The sequence below is a fragment of the Halictus rubicundus genome, chromosome 14 (genome assembly GCF_050948215.1).
Source record: "Halictus rubicundus isolate RS-2024b chromosome 14, iyHalRubi1_principal, whole genome shotgun sequence".
In the NCBI taxonomy this organism is placed as follows: Eukaryota; Metazoa; Arthropoda; class Insecta; order Hymenoptera; family Halictidae; genus Halictus; species Halictus rubicundus.
In genome coordinates this window covers 4,674,553-4,697,700 of record NC_135162.1, presented here as the reverse complement: position 1 = coordinate 4,697,700, position 23,148 = coordinate 4,674,553, and the positions used below count along the sequence as shown (strand labels likewise).

Here is a 23,148-nt window from a genome sequence, read left to right as displayed (position 1 = left end):
TGACACGTATTTTTTTTTATCGGCAGACATCCACTTTGAAGGGGTGAAAACAGCCCTCAAAGTTGGGGTTCAAAACCACATTTTTTGAGATATCTCGGAAACCAGAGATCGAAAAAATTTGAATTTTTTTTAAATTGTGTGTTTTTCAATGGGAAATGTAGTCGCACAAGAAAATTTTAACAAAAGTTTTTTGTTTAAACAATATATTAAAATTTTGATTTTTTTTTTGCAGTTTCCTTTATTTATTGTTAGTTCATTTTAATGTAAACTTGGGTGTGTGATCTTTGATCCAAAATAGGGGATACATGTTTCAGGATTTTCTTTTTTTTTGCCATTTAACAATAATTATGCATAATGGAAGATAGTCTTGCACCTGGCGTGCGTAGGAAGGAATTCTGGCTTGTTTCATCGAAATATAAGCATTTAGTATAAACGTGTATAGTATTTTAAACAATACCACTGGGTTATGTGTCGTTTATTGTTTTATTAGTAGCTAAAGAAGGTGGCGCAGGTAGCAGCGTGAAATACTTCAGTCAACCACGTTCTAAATAATTCTTTCGTTGGTTTACCCCATGTGGAAGCTTCAATATGGACATTAGGTGCCGTGAACACACTTCTTCGTACACGAGGTCCTAACTGCCCTTTGACTCCTTTCAAAACAATATACAATGGCGATAGCAACTGTCCATCAGCTGAAATTGTGGGCTGGATAGAGTAGCTGTGAGTTGTTAACGATATGGATTGGACAAGAGCACCCGTTTCTTTTTCACCTTTGTGTGAAAGTGTTCGACCAGAGTGCAATTCCAACTGGAACCCACTTTGATCACTATTGAAAATATTGCTTGCGCCATAATTTTCAAAATACCCTTTCACATGACACACAAAATCGTCTGCTGCTGCGGTCAAATCTGTTAAATGGTTACTATGATGGCGGGTAACGAGTTTCGTCGTTTTTCTTGATACTATATTATAGTTCTCTAGAAAAACACACAATTTAAAAAAAAATTCAAATTTTTTCGATCTCTGGTTTCCGAGATATCTCAAAAAATGTGGTTTTGAACCCCAACTTTGAGGGCTGTTTTCACCCCTTCAAAGTGGATGTCTGCCGATAAAAAAAAATACGTGTCAAATATTTTTCAAAGAACTAGAAGCTCCCATAAGTTTCATCAAAATCGGATTTTCGCATCTGAATATGTTCCCTTGTTAGTTCCTTCGAGTTTGTCAATGGTTACCGTTGTCATCGTTGATCATCAGGCAGCCAGCACGAGGATCGTCGGTGGCATCTGGTGGTTCTTCACTCTGATAATCATCTCCTCGTACACTGCCAATCTCGCTGCGTTCCTCACTGTCGAGAGGATGATAACGCCGATCGAGAACGCTGAGGATCTTGCTGGTCAGACTGACATTGCCTATGGAACCCTGGACAGTGGTAGCACCATGACATTCTTCAGGGTACGTCGAATAAACGTCCCTTTGCAAAAACGATTCATTATAACCTGTTCAAGATTTTTTAACGAGTATTGTCGGTAAGTTCGATGATGCGATCTATTTCAGATCATAACAGTCTATTTCTTATGCTGCTATCATAAACTTCTTGCCCCAGGCCTTCGTTTTGGACTCAGCTGTTCGAGCTCGACGCCGCATTGGTCTAAAACGCGAAATTTAGTGACATTTTGGTATAACTTCTAAACTATTAGAGATATTGAAGTGATATTTGGGGTGTAGAATATTAACAAGTAATCTTTTTTAATGGTGCATAATGTACCGTACTTTTTGTTTATTTAATAGCTTCTTTTACTATTTTTTAAGTATATTTCCAAATTTAAAAACCACCTTTAAAAATACATTCAGCTTAGTAACTACATTATTCCTCTAAGTTTTTTAAAAATCCAAGACTAAACGACTAAATGGAAAAGACTCGACCCTGAACGCCTGCACGCTAATTGTTTTCCGAAAAAAACAAAGCTTGCAATAATTTCCATACGACATGTGGGTAGTTACTGTTCCAATTTTCAACATAATGATCTCTATTTCTATAAATGCTCGAAGGACTCGATGATCGAGACGTACAAGAAAATGTGGCGGTTCATGGAGAACAAGAAGCCATCGGTGTTTGTCCCGACCTACGAAGAAGGGATTCAAAGAGTTCTCCAAGGTGATTATGCTTTTCTGATGGAGTCAACCATGCTGGATTACATCGTGCAACGAGATTGCAATTTAACCCAAATCGGTGGACTTCTGGACAGCAAGGGTTACGGGATTGCCACGCCTATGGGTAAATCAAATAGCTTCTTTGATTTCTTAATTCTCCTTTATTCTTCGGTGAATTGTACAGACGGTGACAAATGGCTCTTCTTCCGCAGGCTCACCCTGGAGAGACAAAATTTCGCTGGCGATACTGGAGCTGCAAGAGAAGGGCGAGATTCAGATGCTGTACGACAAATGGTGGAAGAGTCCCGGCGACACTTGCATGAGGACTGAGAAGGGCAAGGAGAGCAAGGCCAACTCCCTGGGAGTTGACAACATAGGCGAGTGTCCATCAAAAAGTGCAGCACAATTGGTTATCAACAGTAGACTGCGGATTTTAATGCAAAATAAAAGTTGTCTGCACTGATTGCAAGATACAGTAGTTATACAGACATACTTTTTTAAATAATTGTAGCGAGACCAAAATAATGGAAGAGAATTTTTAATTTCTTTTATGTTCAATCTGTTCTGCGTTTGATCTACCCATTTTTTGTCACAACGTGAGGCACCTAAGACTTTCACAATGTTTGGTTCAGTAGGGCAATTATTGTGACGGAAAGTTTTTTTTTCTCTAGGTCATATTTTCTGATATTGCAAGGTCATCGTCGTTTCTTTTTTATGGAACGACGTATTTTGATTGGTGTAACACTGTGGCTAATGTAAAGACAAATTCAACCAATTCAACAAATTCAATCATTTTAACCAGTTAACTGTGTTTGACGAGTATACTCGTCATGAAGAAATGGCAATATTTTGTGTCATGACGAGTATACTCGTCAAAACAGCTATAATTCAAACAGCGGTTAATTTTTGCGACGCAACTTAGGTCCACATTTTTCAAAGAGGTCGCAACAGCTAACTGGTTAATATGTTGACCTTCGAAGGAGTTATTCTTCAAAACGCATAACTTATCGTACGAAGACCATGTTTGTGCTTACCGTACTCTACTAGGGTTCCGTTGATGTAAACACTGAAACATTCTCCAAAGGCATCTCTTGTTAAAAAAAAAACGACGATGACCTAGAAATATCTGAAAATATGATCTAGAAGAAACAAAACTTCTCCGTCACAATAATTGCCCACTGTATCGAACATTTTCTTCCTGAAACATTTTTCCGTATTACTAAAAACAACGGAGATATTTTCGATGAAAGTCTTAGGTGCTTCGTCCTGTATGTAGAGTGTGTCCCACGAGCTCTGTCCACTTGAATATCTTTGTTATTTCAAACAATACGAGAAGATGTTACTTACAGAAGTTGTAGGGTTTAAGAAACTACATAATACGATATAAATAATATTCTTGCAAGTGAAGGCGTAGAGAAGGTATAGAGGTCACCTTTGTTTTTTTAAATGAAATATCCATTTTTTTCGGTAGACTGGCGTATTCTGAGTATAAAAGTACTAAAGCGTATTTGTCCTAAAACTTACCGTTGCTGAGACATTTGACTGTTTTCATTCTATTACTTCCATTATGGAACGTAATCAAGGATATGCTCACTACGTCAAATGTAAACATTGGTAGGCTTTCGACGTCTCTCAGTGTCAGTCAGTTTCTCAGTTAGTGAACATAAAATAATCAATATGAAATTTTCATTCGAAGAACAATTAGAGATGCTTCTAATTTATGGAGAAAGTAAGAGAAACGCAATTGTGGCTCGAAATTTGCACGGTGAAACATATCCAAACCACATATGCCCTTCACACAAGATTTTTGAGAGATTGTGTAAAAAATGAAAAGAAACTGGAAGTCTCGCGGTTCGTAAGATGAATCGTGAAAAGCCTGTATGTAGTGATCAAGATAATGAAATTAATGTCGTTGCAATGGTACATCATAATCCTCATATCAGTGTACATCAGATTCAGAGCGAATCTGAAGTCAGCAAAAGTAGTGCATCACGAATTCTCACTCGTCAGAAATATCATTCGTACCACATTAACCTTGACCAGAAATTACATGACATGGATTATGTAAATCGTGTTAGATTTTGTGGATGGGCTCAAGAGCAGCTACAAATCAATCCACTTTTTTTCTCTTTAATGCTATTTACCGATGGGGCTACTTTCATCAGCACTGGGCGTGTTAATTTACATAATACGTATTATTGATCAGTACAAAATCCTCATTGGCTACGAGAAATTGATCATCAAAGACTCATAGGGCAACAAATGATTGGGCGTTATTTCATTGACGGTACTTTTACTGGTCAAAAATATGATGCGTTCTTAAGAAATACATTGCCAAATTGATTAGAAAACGTGGCATTAAGCGTTCCTCAGACAATGTGGTATCAGCACGATGGATGTCCAACAAACTACGCTCGAAAGGTGAGAAGTACCCTTAATGAAATATTCCCAAATCGATGGATAGGAAGCGGTGGCACTATTTGCTGGCCAGCACGAAGTCCAGATTTGACACCCCTAGATTTTTTCTTGCGGGGAACATTGCAAAATATTGTGTATCGAGATGCACCAACAACTACGGAAGATATGAAGCAACGAATTATCGCAGCGTGTGCTGCAATACACGCTCCAACAATCAGACATGTAAAAGACGCAACAGTTCAAAGACTACAACGTTGAATCCACGATGGCCGACATTTCGAACATTCTTCATGAAAACAGTCAAATATCTCAGCAACGGTAAATTTTAGGACAAATACACTTTAGTACTTTTATACTCAGAATGCGCCAATCTATCGAAATAGAGCATAAAAAATTGGACGTTCCATTTAAAAAAACAAAGGTGACCTCTATATCTTCTCTACGCCTCCACTTGCAAGAATATCATTTATACCATATTATGTAGTTCTTAAACCCTACAACTTCTGTATGTAACATTTTCTCGTATTGTTTGAAATAACAAAGATATTCAAGTGGACAGAGCTCGTGGGACACACTATATATTTGTGTCTCCTACGTCGAAAATATGTTTTGCATCAGAACGATTCGAAGAGATGTTTAGGTGGCCCTAAATGGAACGTCCTGTACATCCGCCAGTTTACGTTTGAAGCGAATAATAAAATCGATCGATTCAAAAATTCTTCGTTTGTTCCCTCTCGATACTCTCTTCAAGGCACTCGCGTGAACCGCGACAGGTTAAATGAATTTCCTACGGAACAATGTCCTACACGAAAGGACAAATGAATTTTTACATATGCCTGAGGATGAACACGTTCTGTTGCCTCGTAGGTGGAGTCTTCGTCGTTCTGCTGTGCGGTCTGGCGTTCGCCGTGTTGATCGCGATTTTCGAATTCTGTTACAATTCGAGGAGGAACACGCCGGCGGAACGGGTGAGTTAACTAAGAAATATACAGAGACATAAGTATGATTCGTAACCTTTCAGAGATTCTATAGATCTTTCGAACGCGACGGATCGTTCGCGCGACAAATAGATAGACGCTTTTTTCCAGACGAGCGCGACACCACGCACGAAACTTAAAGATTGCATGAGTTTTTGTCGATTTTGTGTTCCATTTGCGTCGGCCGGGGCTTTTGTCAACGCAGCATGAACTCATCTTCCACTGAAGCATGCCGGCAGACCACGAACGCACGAAGCTCGGTCATGAACCAAGGTCCGTTTTTTGCGAAACTCATTTTTTGTTCACCTGCGTCGTTAATTTTGCGATTTTTACCTAGAGATTTTTCATTTTTCTGCTACGTTACATCCAGAAGCACGCTATACTATCCAAATCAACATCTCGGTATCATTAAAGAATTATTAACAATTAGACTGCGGATTTTTATGCAAAATAGAAAATTGTCTGCATTAATTGCAAGACATAGGTAACCGGAACGGACTTTCACTTCTTCTCTTAATAATTGTGAGAATATGTAAATAATACATTTTTAAATTCTTTTAATATTTTGTCTATTTTACATTTGATCATTTTTGTCATACTAATTCGCAATCTAAATCAATAATCTGTCACAGTAAATGTTAACAAAGGATGCAAAGACCTGCCAGAACTACTTAACACTGTACCAGCTCAGAAGTCTAACAAAATTCCAGAAGTTAGAGAAAGTACTCTCTCAACCTTTTTCCATTTTTTAAAATAGATTTAGAAGTGAGGTCTAACAATTCGATCTCCCATTTCTGAGGGACACATGGCACTCAAAGTGTTAAACATGGCTCATTGGCAAGGACAAAGTGTTCCCAATACAGTGAATTCGCGATATATGTCACCAAGTGAATCAAATCACCGATTTGAACACTTACCATGAAATACTTTATTTATTATAATAAGTATATTATACAATACTGACAGAAATATTATTAACATTGTAAATAAGTATGACTCTCTAGATTATACAGGTCAAGTTTCAAGTGAACCGAAATATGTATATAATAGTCATGAATTATTTCTTACAAACATAAACTTTGCTGATGCCACAAAAGTATTTAAACTGGTAATTTTTAAAGCTTTCATATTTAGTAGGTCCACCTTTGGCACGAATAACATGTTGTAAGCGAGTATACATACTGTTTATTTACTCTTCTGTAACACTCAAAGATATAGAGTTTCACACTTCGAGTATTTTTTCTTTTAAACTTGCCTTGGAGGATGTATTAAATTTTTTAATCCTTTTCCTATTATTGCCTGTAGATGTCCAATCGGACTAATGCCGGGGCTTTGTGGTAGTGTGATCAACATGTGGAGGGGTGGGTATTGTATATGATCAATTCCTTAACGATTCCTGCGGTGTGTTTAGGATCATTATCCTGCTGAAAGTAAAAGTGTTCGTACATACCCAATTTTCTTGCACTTTCTTTTAAATTTTCTTGTAAAATGTTCAGATATTTGTATTTATCCATTATTCCTTCCATGAAGACCAAATTCCCTGTACCGCCTGCTGACATGCACCCCCAGATCATAATTGAACCACCCCCATGTTTTACCGTAGCACGCAAGTTTTTCACTTCCATTTCTGGATTTACATCTTTCTTGAAGTAATCTCTAACTATCGTTGCAAGTTGTGTAACAGAAATCTTTGGATTTTTGTTTATTTCACCGATCAAAGCTCTGTCTTCCCTTTCCGTTAGTTTTTTTTTTTTTTTTGGACGGCCTGAACGGTACTTGTTTTTTAAAGTTCCTTCAGATTTCCATCGTTTAAGAATACAATGTACTGTAGATCTATTTATATTTAATAATTTACTTATTTCACCATACGTCTTTCCTTCGTTATGCCACTTTACAATTAATTTTCTCTCATTTTCAGGAATTTCAAATGTTTTGGGACACATATTCAATAGAATATTTCACCATGAATGCTAGACTATGACTGACGCACGTAGAACAACTACCAACAGTGAATGTTTACATTCAGTGCCTGAAAAACTTTGTTTTCATTCATTCTTAGAGATCATTTCTGTGCGTTCAAATACTTTTGAACTTTTAAGCAAAGTTTATGTTTGCGAGAAATAATTCATAACTATTGTATACATATTTCGATTCACTTGAAACTTGACCTGTATAATCTAGAGAGTCATACCTATTTACAATGTTAATACTATTTCTGTAAGTATTGTATAATATACCTATTATAATAAATAGAGTATTTCATGGTAAGTGTTCAAATACTTTCGCGAGTCACTGTATATCGCGAATACACTGTAAGGAGTTCAATCAGCAGAATCCGTCTCGTCCATCTTCCATTACTACGATCACGTTGAAACTGTCATATTTCGGTTTAGAGAGCTCCAATATCGACGCCAGCCGGTTCGGGTTCTCTACAAGGGATCTCGCAGTCGGTGCAACAGCAACAACAACAGCAGCAACAAACGCCTGGCCAGCAACAGCAGCAGCAGAACCAGCAACAGGAGTCTCTGTGCTCAGAGATGGCACGAGAACTATGCCGAGCTTTGCGATGCCACGCGTCCTCGCGACGTCGAAGAGCCTGCGAGAAGTGCACCACACACGTGATCGGCTATCCGCCGGATAACCCCACTGCCACCCCCTTAAACGGCATGAGATCCCAGGTATTATACTAATTTACCTGAAATTCGAAGCGTTTACTATTTTACTATCTTTCACTCCTCGCATCGCAATTATAGTCGATCCATTTAATGCGAAGGTGGTGTAAGAAGCTGTTACTAGACTTCTGCGGCTGATTTAAAAAAAAATATTTTACTATGTTCACATAAATGCGTTATATGTATTCTATAACTTTTCACTTGATTATGCAATTATTAGTAAGATTGATGAAGACTCTAGCCGTAGTGGATGAGGCAAGGAGTGTCTCAGCAACAGGAGATAGAGAAGAAAGGAAAGTGTACGAGACTGGAAAGGTTTATGTGAGGAAAAGATGAGATGAAGGAATAATGTTTTTCCGACGAAGACTTCGTTCTCGAGAAAAATGAGTTCGAAGGTTCGTTAGGTTCCTGGTGCCAGCAGTAAGTAAAATGAGTCGGTCGTTTCACAGACGCGCTAACGCCCGGCGCACAGTGGGCAATTTGGACGAAATCGGATTCAAAAGCAAAGAACTTTCGATAGAAATGAGGTAGAGCGATGAAATTTTTTTCAAATTAAAGCTGAAAGTTTGTAGAATATGGGAAAAATAGGGAGATTATTACCATCCAATCATTTCAACGAAAAAATGACTTCATTAGTTTTTGTCACAAAAATCTATTTTTTGCAAAATCCTGAGGTCGTAGACTTTTGAGACCAGATTTGAAATCAGCATGAAAAATCTATGGAAAATGATGTATAGCATGTTTAAAAAAAATGTTTCCGCGCGTGGTATTGGAAAAACTAAAATTTTCTTGAATTTGTGCGCGTTTAACGAATTTTCTCGAGGTTAAAAAACGTTCGTACCACAATCTCTCTATTTTTCCCATATTCTACAAAGTTGCAGCTTTCATTTAAGAAAAATTTCATCGCTCTACCTCATTCCTATCGAAAGTTCCTTGATTTTGAATCCGATTTCGTCCAAATTGCCCTCTGTGCGGCGGTCTGGAACGCCAATTTTTCGTGACCAAAATTGTTTTTGAAAGGGCCTAGCCGATTAAGATGGTCAAAACTGCCCTTAGAGGTTTTTCAATGATTAATGAACCATTCGAAAGCTGACCCAGAAAAACCCCTCTGAGCAAAATTTCAACCCCCTATCTCGCCCGTGAGGGTAGTTACAGGGTAAATTAGATTTCGCGCTTTTCCACGCATTTTCCACACTCTGATGCTTCCTAAAATTCTGAAAAAAATGTGGCATATTTTGGATCCTACGACAGATTTTTGAGAATTTTTTCAGATTTTTTTCTTGCAAACTGTGGTCGCAAAAAATAAAAAACCTCAAAAAAATCGGAAAAATGTACATTTCTCAAAAATATGAAAACATGCTATTTTGCTGTTTAGTGCCCCGATAAAGTACCATAACAGGCAGTGTCGTCAATTTTTTTTAGATTTTTTGTTGTGGGAAGTCCTTGTCAAAAACAAGAAAAACCGAATTTTTTCGCCGTTTCTGCTATTAGGAGGAAAGTTACACTTGTTGGTTTTATCACAGGTATATATTAAGTCATTTTAAACATTATTACATTGAAACAAGTAAGTGTTTGACCTAAGAAATGTTTTAAGAGAAAAAATGGATTGTATTTTGTGCGGTATATACCAGAATGTTCGTAGCGTTTCCAACATCGCCGGTTGGCACAGCGGTTAGGGCGTCGGACTACGGAGCGGATACGCTGGGGTTCGAATCCCCTTGGTGGGAAAGTTTTTTTTCCATACGTCATCTTTATTTTTTCAATTTCTTATATGGTTTATTCATGTGATTTTAACAATATTTTTTTAATGTTTTATTTTTCCGATTTTTTGAGGTTTTTCATTTTTTGCGACCACAGTTTGCAAGAAAAAAATCTGAAAAAATTCTCAAAAATCTGTCTTAGGATCCAAAATATGCCACATTTTTTTCAGAATTTTAGGAAGCATCAGAGTGTGGAAAATGCGTGGAAAAGCGCGAAATCTAATTTACCCTGTAACTACCCTCACGGGCAAGATAGGGGGTTGAAATTTTGCTCAGAGGGGTTTTTCTGGGTCAGCTTTCGAATGGTTCATTAATCATTGAAAAACCTCTAAGGGCAGTTTTGACCATCTTAATCGGCTAGGCCTTTTTCAGCATGTGTACAACTTACCTACAAAACACAATTTTTATATGTTCGTGACAAGCCCGAATAAAGCAATGGTGAAAAGCAACTTTTACCATTCTTTTTTTCTTTGTAATTCAGACTGAATGCAATTTTTGCATCGCCTGGTATGGCAGAATAGCTGAAGTCGTTTGGTCCATTTATAAAAATATTATTCTGTTTTCGAGCGTGAGCCATCAATTATGAGACTGGCTATATTTCCAGCCGAATAAATAAAGGTAATAAGGTCATACTACGAAACACCTTGTTTTCTTTGCAGAGAAGCAGCCTGGGTGTTCCCACGGTCGAACTGCCACCACACATTCACATGCACCATCACGCACCACCGCCACCCCACGACTACGACGGTTCTTAACCACGTAATTCACATGTGCCACCTTTGCTATCACCTTTGGGAGCGAAACGGCGATGAAAACAGAGGGAGAGAAAGAACGAGAGATGACTAAAAAATCATGAAGCAAGTACAAAGCATATTGATCGGCACTGGACGACGAGAAAAATCGACGACGAAAAAAACAGAGAGAAAATCCGTTTTAATTTTTCTAGAAGTCGACTATAGAACCCCGCCGCGAGTGTCGCGTGTTGCGGGACATCACGAACGTGTTGCACAATTGCTATACAGGCGATCACTCTTCGGACTATGTCACAGAACTTGCACCGATTATTATCTGCACATCACGATAGAGAACCGATTATCTTGAATCAGGAATCCGACGAGAAAATGACATACATTTGATTAACGAGATACAACGTCGTGTTACGATGCTTAGCAAAATTGTCCTGACTTGTGAGGACTTGTTAGTAGACTGCGGATCTTTATGCCTTTAGCTTTTATGATCTTTATTTACGACGTGTCGATCGAATCCAAAACATTTAGTAACCGTGCTGAATGTCGTATGCATGAAAGGAAATAAATCGCGTTAAAGAATTCGAAAATGCTCATGCATTATTTTGCATTCGTTAAAATGATTAAGAACAGAAAAATAAACGTCTATGTGGCGCCTGGATTTTGCAACTAATGCAGACAAATTCTGAATTCGCATAAAAATCCGCAGTCTCACCTCGTCAATGACCCGAACATGTGCAAACTTGGAGAAGATTAAGAGGTAAAGGGTTACGAGGAAGCGTATCGAATCAAATTTGTGGTTCTGAAATTTAATCAAGATCTCGGACCTGAGCACAGCTAGGTACAACAAGTTCTAGTTGGGAAAATTGGCATAAATGCTGCTCCTCGGGACGTGCTAATTTCACGGATTAGTTGTGTCGCGTTCCATCAGACTATAGCTGCCTCGCAAGGAGTCCATTCTTGTCACTCGTGCTACACTGTTTCTGCAGTTTCTTATTTCTGTCGAGTAGAGACACGGTGGATCCATTCGAGGCAGAGGCTAGCATGATCTCGAGGAAATTGTACTTTCATCAATCCTCTTAATTATTAAACATAATATTGACTTTTCTAGTAGAAAAACTGCAGTTCAAGTAAACGAATGTTGCAAGAAGAAACTGACTGTCTCTGTTGAAATCTTGCCCAGAAATTTGTTTCAGAGTCTAAAATCAGAAGGATAGATGGTACAAATATAATTGTCAGGCGAACAAAGATTTGAGAAGGTTTGGAAATTCCCCAGAACGATAGAACTAATTTTGCAATTGAACTCCCACGATCTCGGTTCACTTCAAGAGACACTATCCTCGAGCATCTGTTAGCCAGCGATCATTGTCTCAGCTTGTGCAACTAGTGTTCAAACAGGTGATTAGGAGATTTCGGGTGCGAATTCTCCCACGAAATCGAGATAAAATCGGCGAGTCCACAACGACACTATTTGCAGTACACACACGCGCGCCCGCGCGAATTGCACATGCGAATGCAACACACAAACACACACACACACACGTCCACGGAACAGTAACTCAAGAGACACTCTGTGTAAATACCGCGGCGGTACGCGCGAAAGTAGAAACGATTCGAAGTATTTTAACTAAACGCGAGGCAAGCGACTAAGTGTTTAGCGTTAAACGAGTACAACCAAGTAGACGTTTGGTGTCATTTAACGTGTGTATTCGCAGATAGACGGTGAATAAATTTAAGACATGAAAATCGAGGTCTCTGTCTGTTCTATTCCCATCCCCTTAGCAAAATGTGAGAGTGGTGCATGCAATAAATGTGATAAATCCATTTGTGATCAGTAGACTGCATATTTTATGCAATTATAACAAAACTGAGTAGCTACAGCTTTAAACAGTGCAAAGATTAAATGAATTGAAAAGTGGAGATACATATATGACCTTTTAAAATAATTATACAAAGTGACTCCTGTTCCTTGCAACAGAGGTAGATAATTTTTAATTTGCATAAAAATTCGCAGTCTAGTGATCAAAGATCATTTTTATATTCCTGCAGCGGAATTGCTTTTTTGCAAAAGTTTGATCAAGTACAAATCGCTAATATAAAATCTCACTCCAGTAAAGCCACTACTGTTGGTCAATATTTCGTTTTCACTGGGTCGACGACATAACAGTAAAATATGAGAAAGATGTGCTCATCATCTGCAAAAAGAAAGGTCATAGATTTGTTTCTGACCTGATCCGAGAATTGTTACTGTGTTAACTGGATGCTGTTAATTACCATCGAGAAACCCTCGTAACCCAAAGCGTACAAACCACCCAAATCACAGCGCATTTCTTTCACTGTTCTCATTAGCATGAATAATAATATTTTCTGTGATCGTAACGGAATACAGTACCATGACGAACTGCATCTGTTTTTGTAGAGCAGTGATGTTTCATTACTTACATCTCATATTAAAAATGAATTATCGTTTAATCGTTCAGACTCACATTGTGTTGAAAATGTGCATGCTAGTGTTTATCACTCTCTGTCCACTGAAGTTATTCAAATACATGATCGCAAAGTGTAATAGAACATCATTGGTCGCAAAGAAAACATTCGCGAAGTCTTGCAAGTTCTGGACTGCCAAAAGAAGCTTCGCATACATACAAATAAAAATTGTTTCTTTACGTTTTATTTAACAGACGTTCTTTAACACCGATTAATTTACGAATGCTTCCTGTGATGCTTACACGGTACAAGGTCACAGCGAACGAAATAACAACTGCGATAATCGCTAATAAGTACGATATTATCAGGTTGCTCAGCATATGGTCGAGCGTGCTATATTCATGAATTTGTAACATTTGTGTTGTTAGCGTTCACCATCGATAGTTACATGATGGAAAAGATATAAAAATTGTAATACAAAATGCGATGAAATAAACACCAATGTTGTTGCTATATCACAACAAATATACCAACGTGTGCGCTCGTTTGTGTAGTTCCACAGCTGGCTGTACTTGTATTAGCTGTGGTGTAGTTGAGTGTAACGTATTGTTGATTGCTATCTCCATTCGGTAACTGAAAACAATAAAAATACACTCAACCCTCTTACAACACAGTACACGGACCACACGATCTTAGTATAACACGGTGTTTGGCAACGAAGCCTGTGTTCCACCAGCCACTAAAAAAAAGAGGAACGCTACGATTATGGCTATAGCTATGGGGGCACAGAAAGAGACTCTCCGAAGACCTAAAGAGACCTCTATATACTTCCTTAGGACCTAAAGGACTTACATGACCTAGGTAGACCTATAAGGGCACCTATGGACCTCCCCCAACCCCTCTAACACACAGGCCTAGAGGAACCTTTACTGACCACCCTAGGACCTAGTACAAGTCTAGGCAGTAATTCCTCTTGAGCTTCCAACTGGGATTGCGCCTCCAAACATGAAAAAGATATGGTTCTGCAACCACATAATAGCAATTTAGAACAATATTAATACCCTGAAGAAAAAAAAAATGTCCGTGGTGGGGCTATCCAGTGAGAAATCACCGATGCCAGGGCCCAGATAGACGAACAGTTCCTCTTCATTTTAAACCCCAACGCATCGAGGCACGCATACAAGAGTGTCTGGCCTAAATTCACCCTTAAAATCCTGAAAATCCACCCTCAGCTCCTGTGCAAGTCATAAGCACCCTCCCGTAACACCATGAAACCGTTCTCAAATTCATAAATGAAGCATATGCACTTGAGGATAATGATCATTCCTATGAGGTCCATATGATACAAGCGAAAAAGAGATTGCTAAACATAAGTTTATAGAAATTGTTCCAAGATACCTGGCTACGTCAAGCAGTCCACACAGATAGGCAGAAGCCACAGCGATTGCCGATTCCGTACTTGCTATCGATAGGAGACCCATCACGTTAACCGATATGAAAAATATGCAAACAAAATCAGTTTGCCGGCTCATCTCAGGGTAGAAGAATCCGAATATGTGTAGGAATTGCAGTTGAATATTAGAGTGTAGTATTGTGGGAAGCAGTAGTACCACACAAAAATATGCAATTAGTCCAAATATTAGGCCTGGAATTCAGAAAGTTGTCTTTTTGGCCCAGTTGTCGCAAAGTTTTTGGACACGGTTTTATCAATTGGTCTCTACGATAGACGTATCATTGTCAAACATATCAAATTTTATAAAAATCTGTTGAGTATCATTACCTAAATATGCTACGATCATGCGTCTCGCCACTACCATTTGCTTGGCGAACATATCCAATTCGACAGGATCTGTTATCGCTCTATAATCGTTTGAAAAATTATCGAACATAGCTCTCATCTAGAGACATATAGGAAAACATATAAGGAAACGTTAAGATTACGCAAGTTGTGTTTGTTTAACGGGTATAATAACTAATAAACTTACTACTGAACGGTTGACAGTAAAACCAACGTACCGTAGAAAATACAGTGTGAATGGTAAAGAAAACGTTAACATAGTTAGTATATTGCTCAGTGATTTTTCTACCCATTTTATCGTCGATATCTAAACATTATTTAATTTGTTTTAAATAAATAACCGGGATATTAGTACATGTTAATATCTAATATTACATGAAAGGGAGGGAAGCGGTGCTGGCTAACTTAGGACAAGCTAAAAATGGCAACATTGTATCGGTAAAACCGGCAAAGCTGTAAAATCCGGCTGGTAACTTACTTTCTATGTTGCAGTCTTAAAAAGTTCGCTAACTGGCGCTCTATTTGGGCAGATGGCGCTAGAAAACTATATACTCTATAGGCCTGCAGCCAAGCTGAGCCAAGCTCGCATATGCGAGCCGAGCTCGGGTCGAGTCGAGCCGGGACTCGCTTTTCGAGTCGAGTCGAGTGCTCGCACGATGCGAGCTGCTCGAAATAAAATCAGGCGTAAAATGACATGATGCGAGTTACAGCGGGAAGATCAGCACATCGATATTATCAAGCATTTTAGTATATTGACAATGCTAAATGTTTGCGATGTTTTATTATATATTTTGATAGTGAAATGTTGATTCGGAATTTGTATAACCCTTATTGAAAATAATTATGCAATAACAACTATTTCCTAGATTTATGTAAATAACTAGATGTGATCTGTAAAGAACGGTATTTTATATATTCCTTTATATTATACTCCGGTTCACTGTACAGTCGTAGAAATGTGTTGTCGCAAAATTGTTTATAATGTTGAAAATTAACGTTAAACCAAGTTGGAAGTTGGAAGTTCCAACAGCCTGTCATTCGGTACTGTGCAAGTATAGGTGATAAGATTTAAAAGGGCATAGCCGATTAAGATGGTCAAAACAATTGGAACCGCAAAAAGATTCCATTTCAAACAGTATTGATTTCTTGATTTTCTGGAAATGACAGAAGTAGATTTCAAAATACTTTTCACGGAATCTTACCAATTTTCACAAGCAATTTCATATCCGGCGGAAATCGTGGACGAACACAATAATATAAATATTCATTGCCTAATCAATGTTACTTCAATATTTTTAAAACATTAAAAAAATATTGTTAAAATCACATGAATAAATAATATAAGAAATTGAAAAAATAAAGATGATGTATGGGAAAAAACATTTACCACCGACGGGATAAGAACCCCAGCGTATCCGCTCCTTATTTCGACGTCCGGCGATGTTACAAAACTTTACGAACATTCTGGTATATATCACACAAAATACAATTTATTCTTTCTCTTAAATCACATTTCTTAGGTCAAAGAATTACTTGTTTCATTTTAATAATGCTAAAAATTACTTAATATATACCTGCGATAAAACCAACAAGTGTAACTTTCCTCCTAATAGCAAAAACGTCGAAAAAATTCGGTTTTTATTGTTTTTTGACGATGATGTCCCACAACAAAAAATCTAAAAAAAATTGACGACACTGCCTGTTATAGTACTTTAACAAGGAACTAAACAGTAGAATAGCATGTTTTCAAATTTTTGAGAAATCTGCATTTTTCTGATTTTTTGGAGGTTTTTCATTTTTTTACGACCACAGTTTGTAACAAAAAAATCTGAAAAAATTATCAAAAGTCAGCCTTAGAATCCAAAATATGTCACATTTTTTCAGAATTTTAGGAAGCATCAGAGTGCGGGAAATACGCGGAGAAGCGCGAAATCTAATTTACCCTGTAACTAACCTCATGGGCAAGATAGGGGGTTGAAATTTTACTCATAGGGGTTTTTCCTCTAAGGGCAGTTTTGACCATAAATCGGCTAGGCCCTTTTAAAAGGATCTGATGTCTACGTTCAACACTCGTCATACTTTCTGTTTAGTTAATATTTTAATCTAAATCTTTTTTCAATTTGCAATTGTTGGCTCTTCTCCATGGATAACAGTCGATCTTTTATACGATGGTCCAAAATCATGCTATCTACCAAATAATTCGTAGTGGCAGCAAAGTTAAATCTACTTCCTAGCTCGACAATTAACGCAATTATATAACGCAATTTTTCCTGCGTTTTCATTACATGTCATCTAGTAAATTAATCTATCTAGTTTGGCAGAAAAGCTGAAGTCGTTTGGTCGATTTATAAAAAAAGTTATTCTGATTTAAAGTGTCTGCCATCAATTATGAGACTGACTGCATAATGTATAACGAGAAGCGGCCGCACGTTTCTCGCTAAGCAACCTGCGCTATCTCCATGTTTATAATTGTGCAGTGTGAAAATGGTTTACTGCCTTTTTGGTTCGTTATCTCGGCCATTTCTTCTAAAAAGTGTACTTCCGTACAATGGGACAGTAGGGCTCTCATCAGCGAGCTAAAGTTTATGACCGGCTCGCCTGCACTCGCCCACTTAGGTCACCCGCTCTGAGTATTTTATCTACCTGCACGCGTATGCGTTTTGCTCTTCCCTCCCCATCGAGCCACTAGCTAGTTATTCATTATCGAAAAATATAAAAGTCTAAGACAATCTATTCTCAGGTTAGTTAGCTCAGATTCTGTCAAACAGTTTTTCTCAGCTTACCAGAATTCAGTCTTTTGACCTTTGGTGCGAGTACCAGTGTGCCGGCCTGTGCAAAGAGCACGCCGACGAACCGCCAGCATACATTGTAGACGCGGCGGCGACCTCGTATAAATACACATCAATATTATACAATATTTATATATCCATTCCTTTCAAAAACTATTTAACGAAGTTTAACGTTAATTTTCAACATTATAAACAATTTTGCAACAACACATTTTTACGACTGTACACTGAACCCCGGAGTATAATATAAAGGAATATATAAAATACCGTTCTTTACAGATCACAGCTAGTTATTTACATAAATCTAGGAAATAGTTGTTATTGCATAATTATTTTCAATAAGGGTTATACAAATTCTGAATCAACATTTCACTATCAAAATATATAATAAAACATCGCAAACATTTAGCATTGTCAATATACTAAAATGCTTGATAATATCGATGTGCTGATCTTCCCGCTGTAACTCGCATCATGTCATTTTACGCCTGATTTTATTTCGAGCCGTTCGCTTCGTTGCGAGCAGCTCGCATCGTGCGAGTACTCGACTCGACTCGCACAGCCCTAATACTCTATGTTTTAACAACGCTGGTATTTCAGAAACTCTTCAATTTAAGGTAAGATTGTTTCATTTAGGTAGAGTACCTCGTTACCGATAACTGATTAATTTTTGGGCTTGCTTAATAACATCGTTGAAATCTGATTTTGTGTCATTTAAATAATTACCCATTTGTTTAGAACTTCGGGCATTATTTACTTCAGAGACCAAGGGATGAATCATGTAGCGGCCGAAATAAAGAAAGTATGAAATCCAAAGATTTTAACGTGATTCTATGAATTTATTATAGAATGTGTTCCCGTACGAATTTTTGAACTTTTTAGGGCTCGAATTTAAAGGAGAGAACACATAAGAGTAAGAAAAGGTCAAGTATTCTATAAACTTGGTTTCCAACAGCATTTTTGAATTGGCTTTTGGTATGATACTAGAAAACCGTTACATATGAACTACTTGTACAGACCTGAACATTTCGGAGAATATTGTGCCGAATGGCGCGGCGAACGAAACATCAGTTGATTTTATCAGTTGCCGGTTTTTTCATCGATTCATTAAAAATGACTCTCATCTACTGATAATTATCGATATAAATATGTACTTTCTGTGGTAATTTGTAAATTAATTCTAAAAACTTTATTGTCTTAAAATAATATCTAAAATGATTTATTTGTTACTTATTTAATACTTCTTCGAGATAATTTATATCACCAATTTCTTTGTTCATAAATATCTTTGTATTTCTTGACAGTTATTCTTTATATTATGAATGTTTAGGATATGCGATCTGTCTTGCAAACAGATTCTCAAGTCCTACCCGTCCGCGTTCGTGCGCGCGGTCGATCCATTAGTTGTCGATTTTTCGACATACATCAAAAGAAATTCGCGTGAATTTGTTTGCAGGTTTGGTCGGGACACAAAAAAAAACGGCGAATGTGCGAACGTGCTAAAATTCACTGAAAAATTATTCCTATTTACTGATAATTATCGTCATGAATATATATTTTTTATAATAATTTTTAAATTTAGTTTAATGCCAGTTTCAGCCCGATATCTCTTAATTATATTTCTTCTTCCTCATTTTTTTTTAATTTTTGGAAAGGCCCTTGCTTTGAAAACATTGCACTTATTTAAATCAATTCGAATATCTCACTAAATATATAAGAAAGATTATAATTTAAACATTTGCATGAGCCATATGTGCATGAAGATCTTGAATACTAACTAACTTGAAGTTGTGTGACAAAAGGTGGGAAATTGATTTGATGCCACTTGCTTGGACCGACAATATGGACGTAATGAAACCAGCGTAAGCGTTGTACATTACTAAAGCGAACATCAGGTTAAATAATAAAACAGTCTTTCCCGTCGGGTTGCGAGGTGTTCACGCAGAAAAAGAAATTTTGAAAAAATTGCTATTGGACAGAATTGAAGAGATAACACTAAAAGTATCTTGTTATCTTTCTTATATTCTTTTAGTCTCACTAGATATATCGAATAAGTTACATTGTACTGTAAATACCGTAGGCTAGATATTGAAGCATAGGTACGCAAGGGCAGATATTGAAGGATAGATACAAAAAATATTCGTTCATAGCATCGCGTAGCAGAACTTGCGATGCGAGAAATCTCGTCATTCGAGATATGTCGTTCATAGTGTCGAGTAAAGAGCGTTTTGACGCGAAATATCTCGTCCAAAGCTTCGTATACGCGACATAGCGAGATATCTCGTCATCAGTAATGAAAGGGCTAATGTCAATTTTCCGATCCGTTTGCCGTTCAGTTCGCTGTTCGGCGCAATGTTCGTCGAAATGTTCAGGTCTGTACGAAGCTCGTTACTATGAATCGTAAATGATCCTACTCGATGAATGTGCCAAACATGGGACGCACATACTGCCAGAGACAAGAAAGCTGAGCTTATATCTTTTTTTAATATAATGTCGCACATATAAAAGGACTAGGGGTGTAACATAACACGGTCCGGTATATCGGTGTGAGACCAGGAGACCACTACTAATCCAATAACAAAGCTACTTTATTTTTCATTTATTTCTTGTGGGACTTTCACCATGGTGAATGAAAATGATGCCAAATATATCATTCCGATAATATTCACTTGTGTAATGAACGGTGAATGTTACTTTCCTTTACAATTATATCAACGAAAAATTAGTGAAAATATGATCCGAATGGTATCGTATTTGGTATTAATTTAATCAGAAAAATTCCACAAATACATTGGTGAAAGTCTCGTAAAAAAATAATTAATAATAAAAAAGTTTAAGTTTTGATTTAAAGGCCTGAGCTCACGTCAGTCTTTCATCTTTTCCGAATGCTTCGGAAACTTTAATCGTTCATTACACAAGTAATTATCACCGGAATCATATCATATTTGGTTCCATTTTAATCAGAAGAATGTCACGAATGAGTTGGTAAAAGTCCATTAAAAAATAATGAAAAATAAAGAAGTTCTCGAGCTTCGCTGTCCTTTTCTACGTTCGGCACTGCATCAAAGAATAGTAGAATTTTCCTCATTAGACGAAGAATACAAAAACTAATGTTGCTCAAGTAGCCGAACAGACCGGATAGACTCCCTAATAGTTACAGACTGCTAGTAATTCTAAGTAATTATGCGAAGGCACTGGAAAAAATAATTAGAAACCAAATTGACGAACATCCACTCGAAATACCACTCCATCATTCCCAGTATGGGTTCCGGAGGCGAACCGGAAGTGTGCAGAACCGCTGCTATCAAAAGCAATAAGTACACCATTATGATTGCTATCGATGTCCAACAGGCATTTAACTCTATTCGGTGGGCTTCCATTAAAAAAGCCATTAAACAAAAAGCATTCCCTCCCCACCTAGAGGAAATAATTTGCAGCTATTTGTCTAATAGCAGCAGTTACACATGCTCCAAAAGAGAACACACGTCAAATCTTCAGGAAGATTCATAGAGGTATGCCACAAGGTTCTATCATTGGTCCAATCCTCTGGAACATCGGTTACGATGAACTATTCACAATCCAATTAACAAAAGACACGTCCGTAATAGCATAGGCCGACGATGTAGCACTAATTACGATCGACAAAGGAAAAGATGAAATTCATTACATCTCGTTATCACTTTCATTAGAAAAAATACCACGAATATGTTGGTAAAAGTCCCATAAAAAATAATGAATAACAAAGTAGCTTTGTTGTTGGATTAGTAGTGGTCTCCTGGTCTCACACCGATATACCCAGCCCGTATTTTGATACACTCCTCGGCGACCATGGTTTCTCGAGCTTCTTGGCCACTCACGGGGTATGCTCCGTGGTAGTGAAGGTAGTTCAAGGATCTTCAAACGTTAGGCTTGTAGGGACTTCTATAGAGAATTTACTGTATTGCCATTTTCGTGTTGCGTTCGACATAAATTCCTATATTGTGGGAATATCTCCTATGGATTGAAAATCATTTGCTGATTGAAACGAGCTTAAACGGGGCACATATCTAATAATAATCAAATCTTGATTACCTGTATCGCTAAAATGCAGAGATAAAGCACTGGAAGTATTACTCTTTGAATCTTTCCTAGCCGAGATTCATCGTAGGGCCAGAGCGCAGTAAAGCACAACATAGAAGAGTAAAGGGTGAAATTCTTCCGAAACTCCTCCATCTCGTTGAATGTTAAAAAATGTCTGCACGGAAAGTTTATGGTAACACACGAGTACACCTCGGTCGCATAAATCATCCATGCGATCTCGCTTCCGCTATAAAGTAGTGCAAATTATGTACCTTCGACCAGTATCGATTGATGTCAATATGCCTCTTGAGGTAGAATAAAAAATTTATGGAATACTACATTAAGGCTTGCTTCCTATCTCTTGTTTCTTTCGCATTAAAAAACAACCAGAAAAATTCACTTCTTTACTATTCTTTATTATATGTAGCTGGAAGTGTGCAGATCCTTCCATCATTGATAAAATGATCGTGAGAACTGTGAGAACTGACAACTGCACTGACAATGAGACTAACCACGAGGATATGAGTATTTTCATATAATTTATTTCAAACTACACATCGCACAACTAACTTTTTCCTTCTCTTGTGATTTATCTTGGGGATATGTATTTCCCTTTCTGGCAAATTGTCTCGAAGAAGACACGTACTGTCGCTTTGAAGTAATCGTTGCAGGCACAAACTCGATTTGTTCTAGCAATGATTGCACAAATTGATAATTACAAAGTGAAAAGGTAAAATTATTTCTTTATTTTTATTTGTCTTGTGTTACAAAAAGGTACGTCTTTTAGACGTTACATAAATGTTAAATCAAATCAAATCAAATGTACGTATGAAATGGGTCATGCGAAATGGGAGTGGGAGGGAAAACACAACTTACGAGAGAAATGTGGAATTGACATGAAAAGCGAATGAAGGAAATTAGTCTCAAAGTACGCTTATCACTTTTAATTCATTTTTTTATCACTATTTCGTAATAGCTCGTAATAGCCTCGTAAGCCACATTTGGGCATTTCTCTGGTTATTAATGTACATATACAGGTAATTCTTCACAAAAAATGAAATTTACCAATATAATTAATAAATGTAACAAGAAATTAACAATTTTTATAAAAAAAATGTATTTTTAAAAACTAACAAAGTTAAAACGAAATTAATAATAAATAAACCATATGTAAAATTAATAATAAGAAACCTAAACAAATTATAATAGCAGTAAGCAAAATTAACAAACTTAACAAATCGCTATTCGCTATGCGACTCATTCACGGTCTCCCAAACAATCTCAATCTACCCTTACATTCTGGTTATTTTTCCGATAGGTATAAAACATATATTAAAAACGATTATTATAT

At 37.3% G+C, this 23,148-nt stretch overlaps 2 protein-coding genes across 4 annotated transcripts in view; one reads left to right on the top strand and one right to left on the bottom strand.

Moving 5' to 3' along the window:
- The window catches only part of LOC143360897 (glutamate receptor ionotropic, kainate 2), a 310,952-nt gene extending 300,185 nt beyond the window's left edge, over positions 1-10,767 (top strand). For both annotated transcript variants that reach the window (XM_076800075.1, XM_076800074.1), the window contains 6 exons: positions 1,255-1,452; positions 2,050-2,275; positions 2,364-2,528; positions 5,437-5,537; positions 7,940-8,224; positions 10,638-10,767. In XM_076800075.1, the coding sequence (XP_076656190.1) occupies positions 1,255-1,452; positions 2,050-2,275; positions 2,364-2,528; positions 5,437-5,537; positions 7,940-8,224; positions 10,638-10,733 (1,071 nt within the window). In that variant the 3' untranslated portion in view covers positions 10,734-10,767. The remainder of the gene's footprint in view (positions 1-1,254; positions 1,453-2,049; positions 2,276-2,363; positions 2,529-5,436; positions 5,538-7,939; positions 8,225-10,637) is intronic.
- A 1,081-nt stretch (positions 10,768-11,848) lies between these two features.
- Positions 11,849-21,970, bottom strand: LOC143360899 (uncharacterized). Of its 2 annotated transcripts, XM_076800079.1 has the most exons (11): positions 21,810-21,948; positions 15,428-15,493; positions 15,137-15,256; positions 14,932-15,049; positions 14,550-14,796; positions 13,686-13,784; positions 13,454-13,544; positions 13,211-13,356; positions 12,999-13,131; positions 12,659-12,919; positions 11,849-11,923 (listed from the first exon to the last, which is right to left on the bottom strand). In XM_076800079.1, exons 3-10 carry the CDS (start codon positions 15,206-15,208, stop codon positions 12,869-12,871), a joined length of 957 nt encoding a protein of 318 aa, XP_076656194.1. In that variant the 5' UTR covers positions 15,209-15,256; positions 15,428-15,493; positions 21,810-21,948; the 3' UTR covers positions 11,849-11,923; positions 12,659-12,868. The 2 variants fall into 2 exon arrangements, with proteins under 2 accessions (XP_076656194.1, XP_076656193.1); XM_076800078.1 differs by lacking the exon at positions 15,428-15,493 and having other exon boundaries at positions 21,810-21,970.
- Between the last annotated feature and the right edge of the window lie 1,178 nt (positions 21,971-23,148).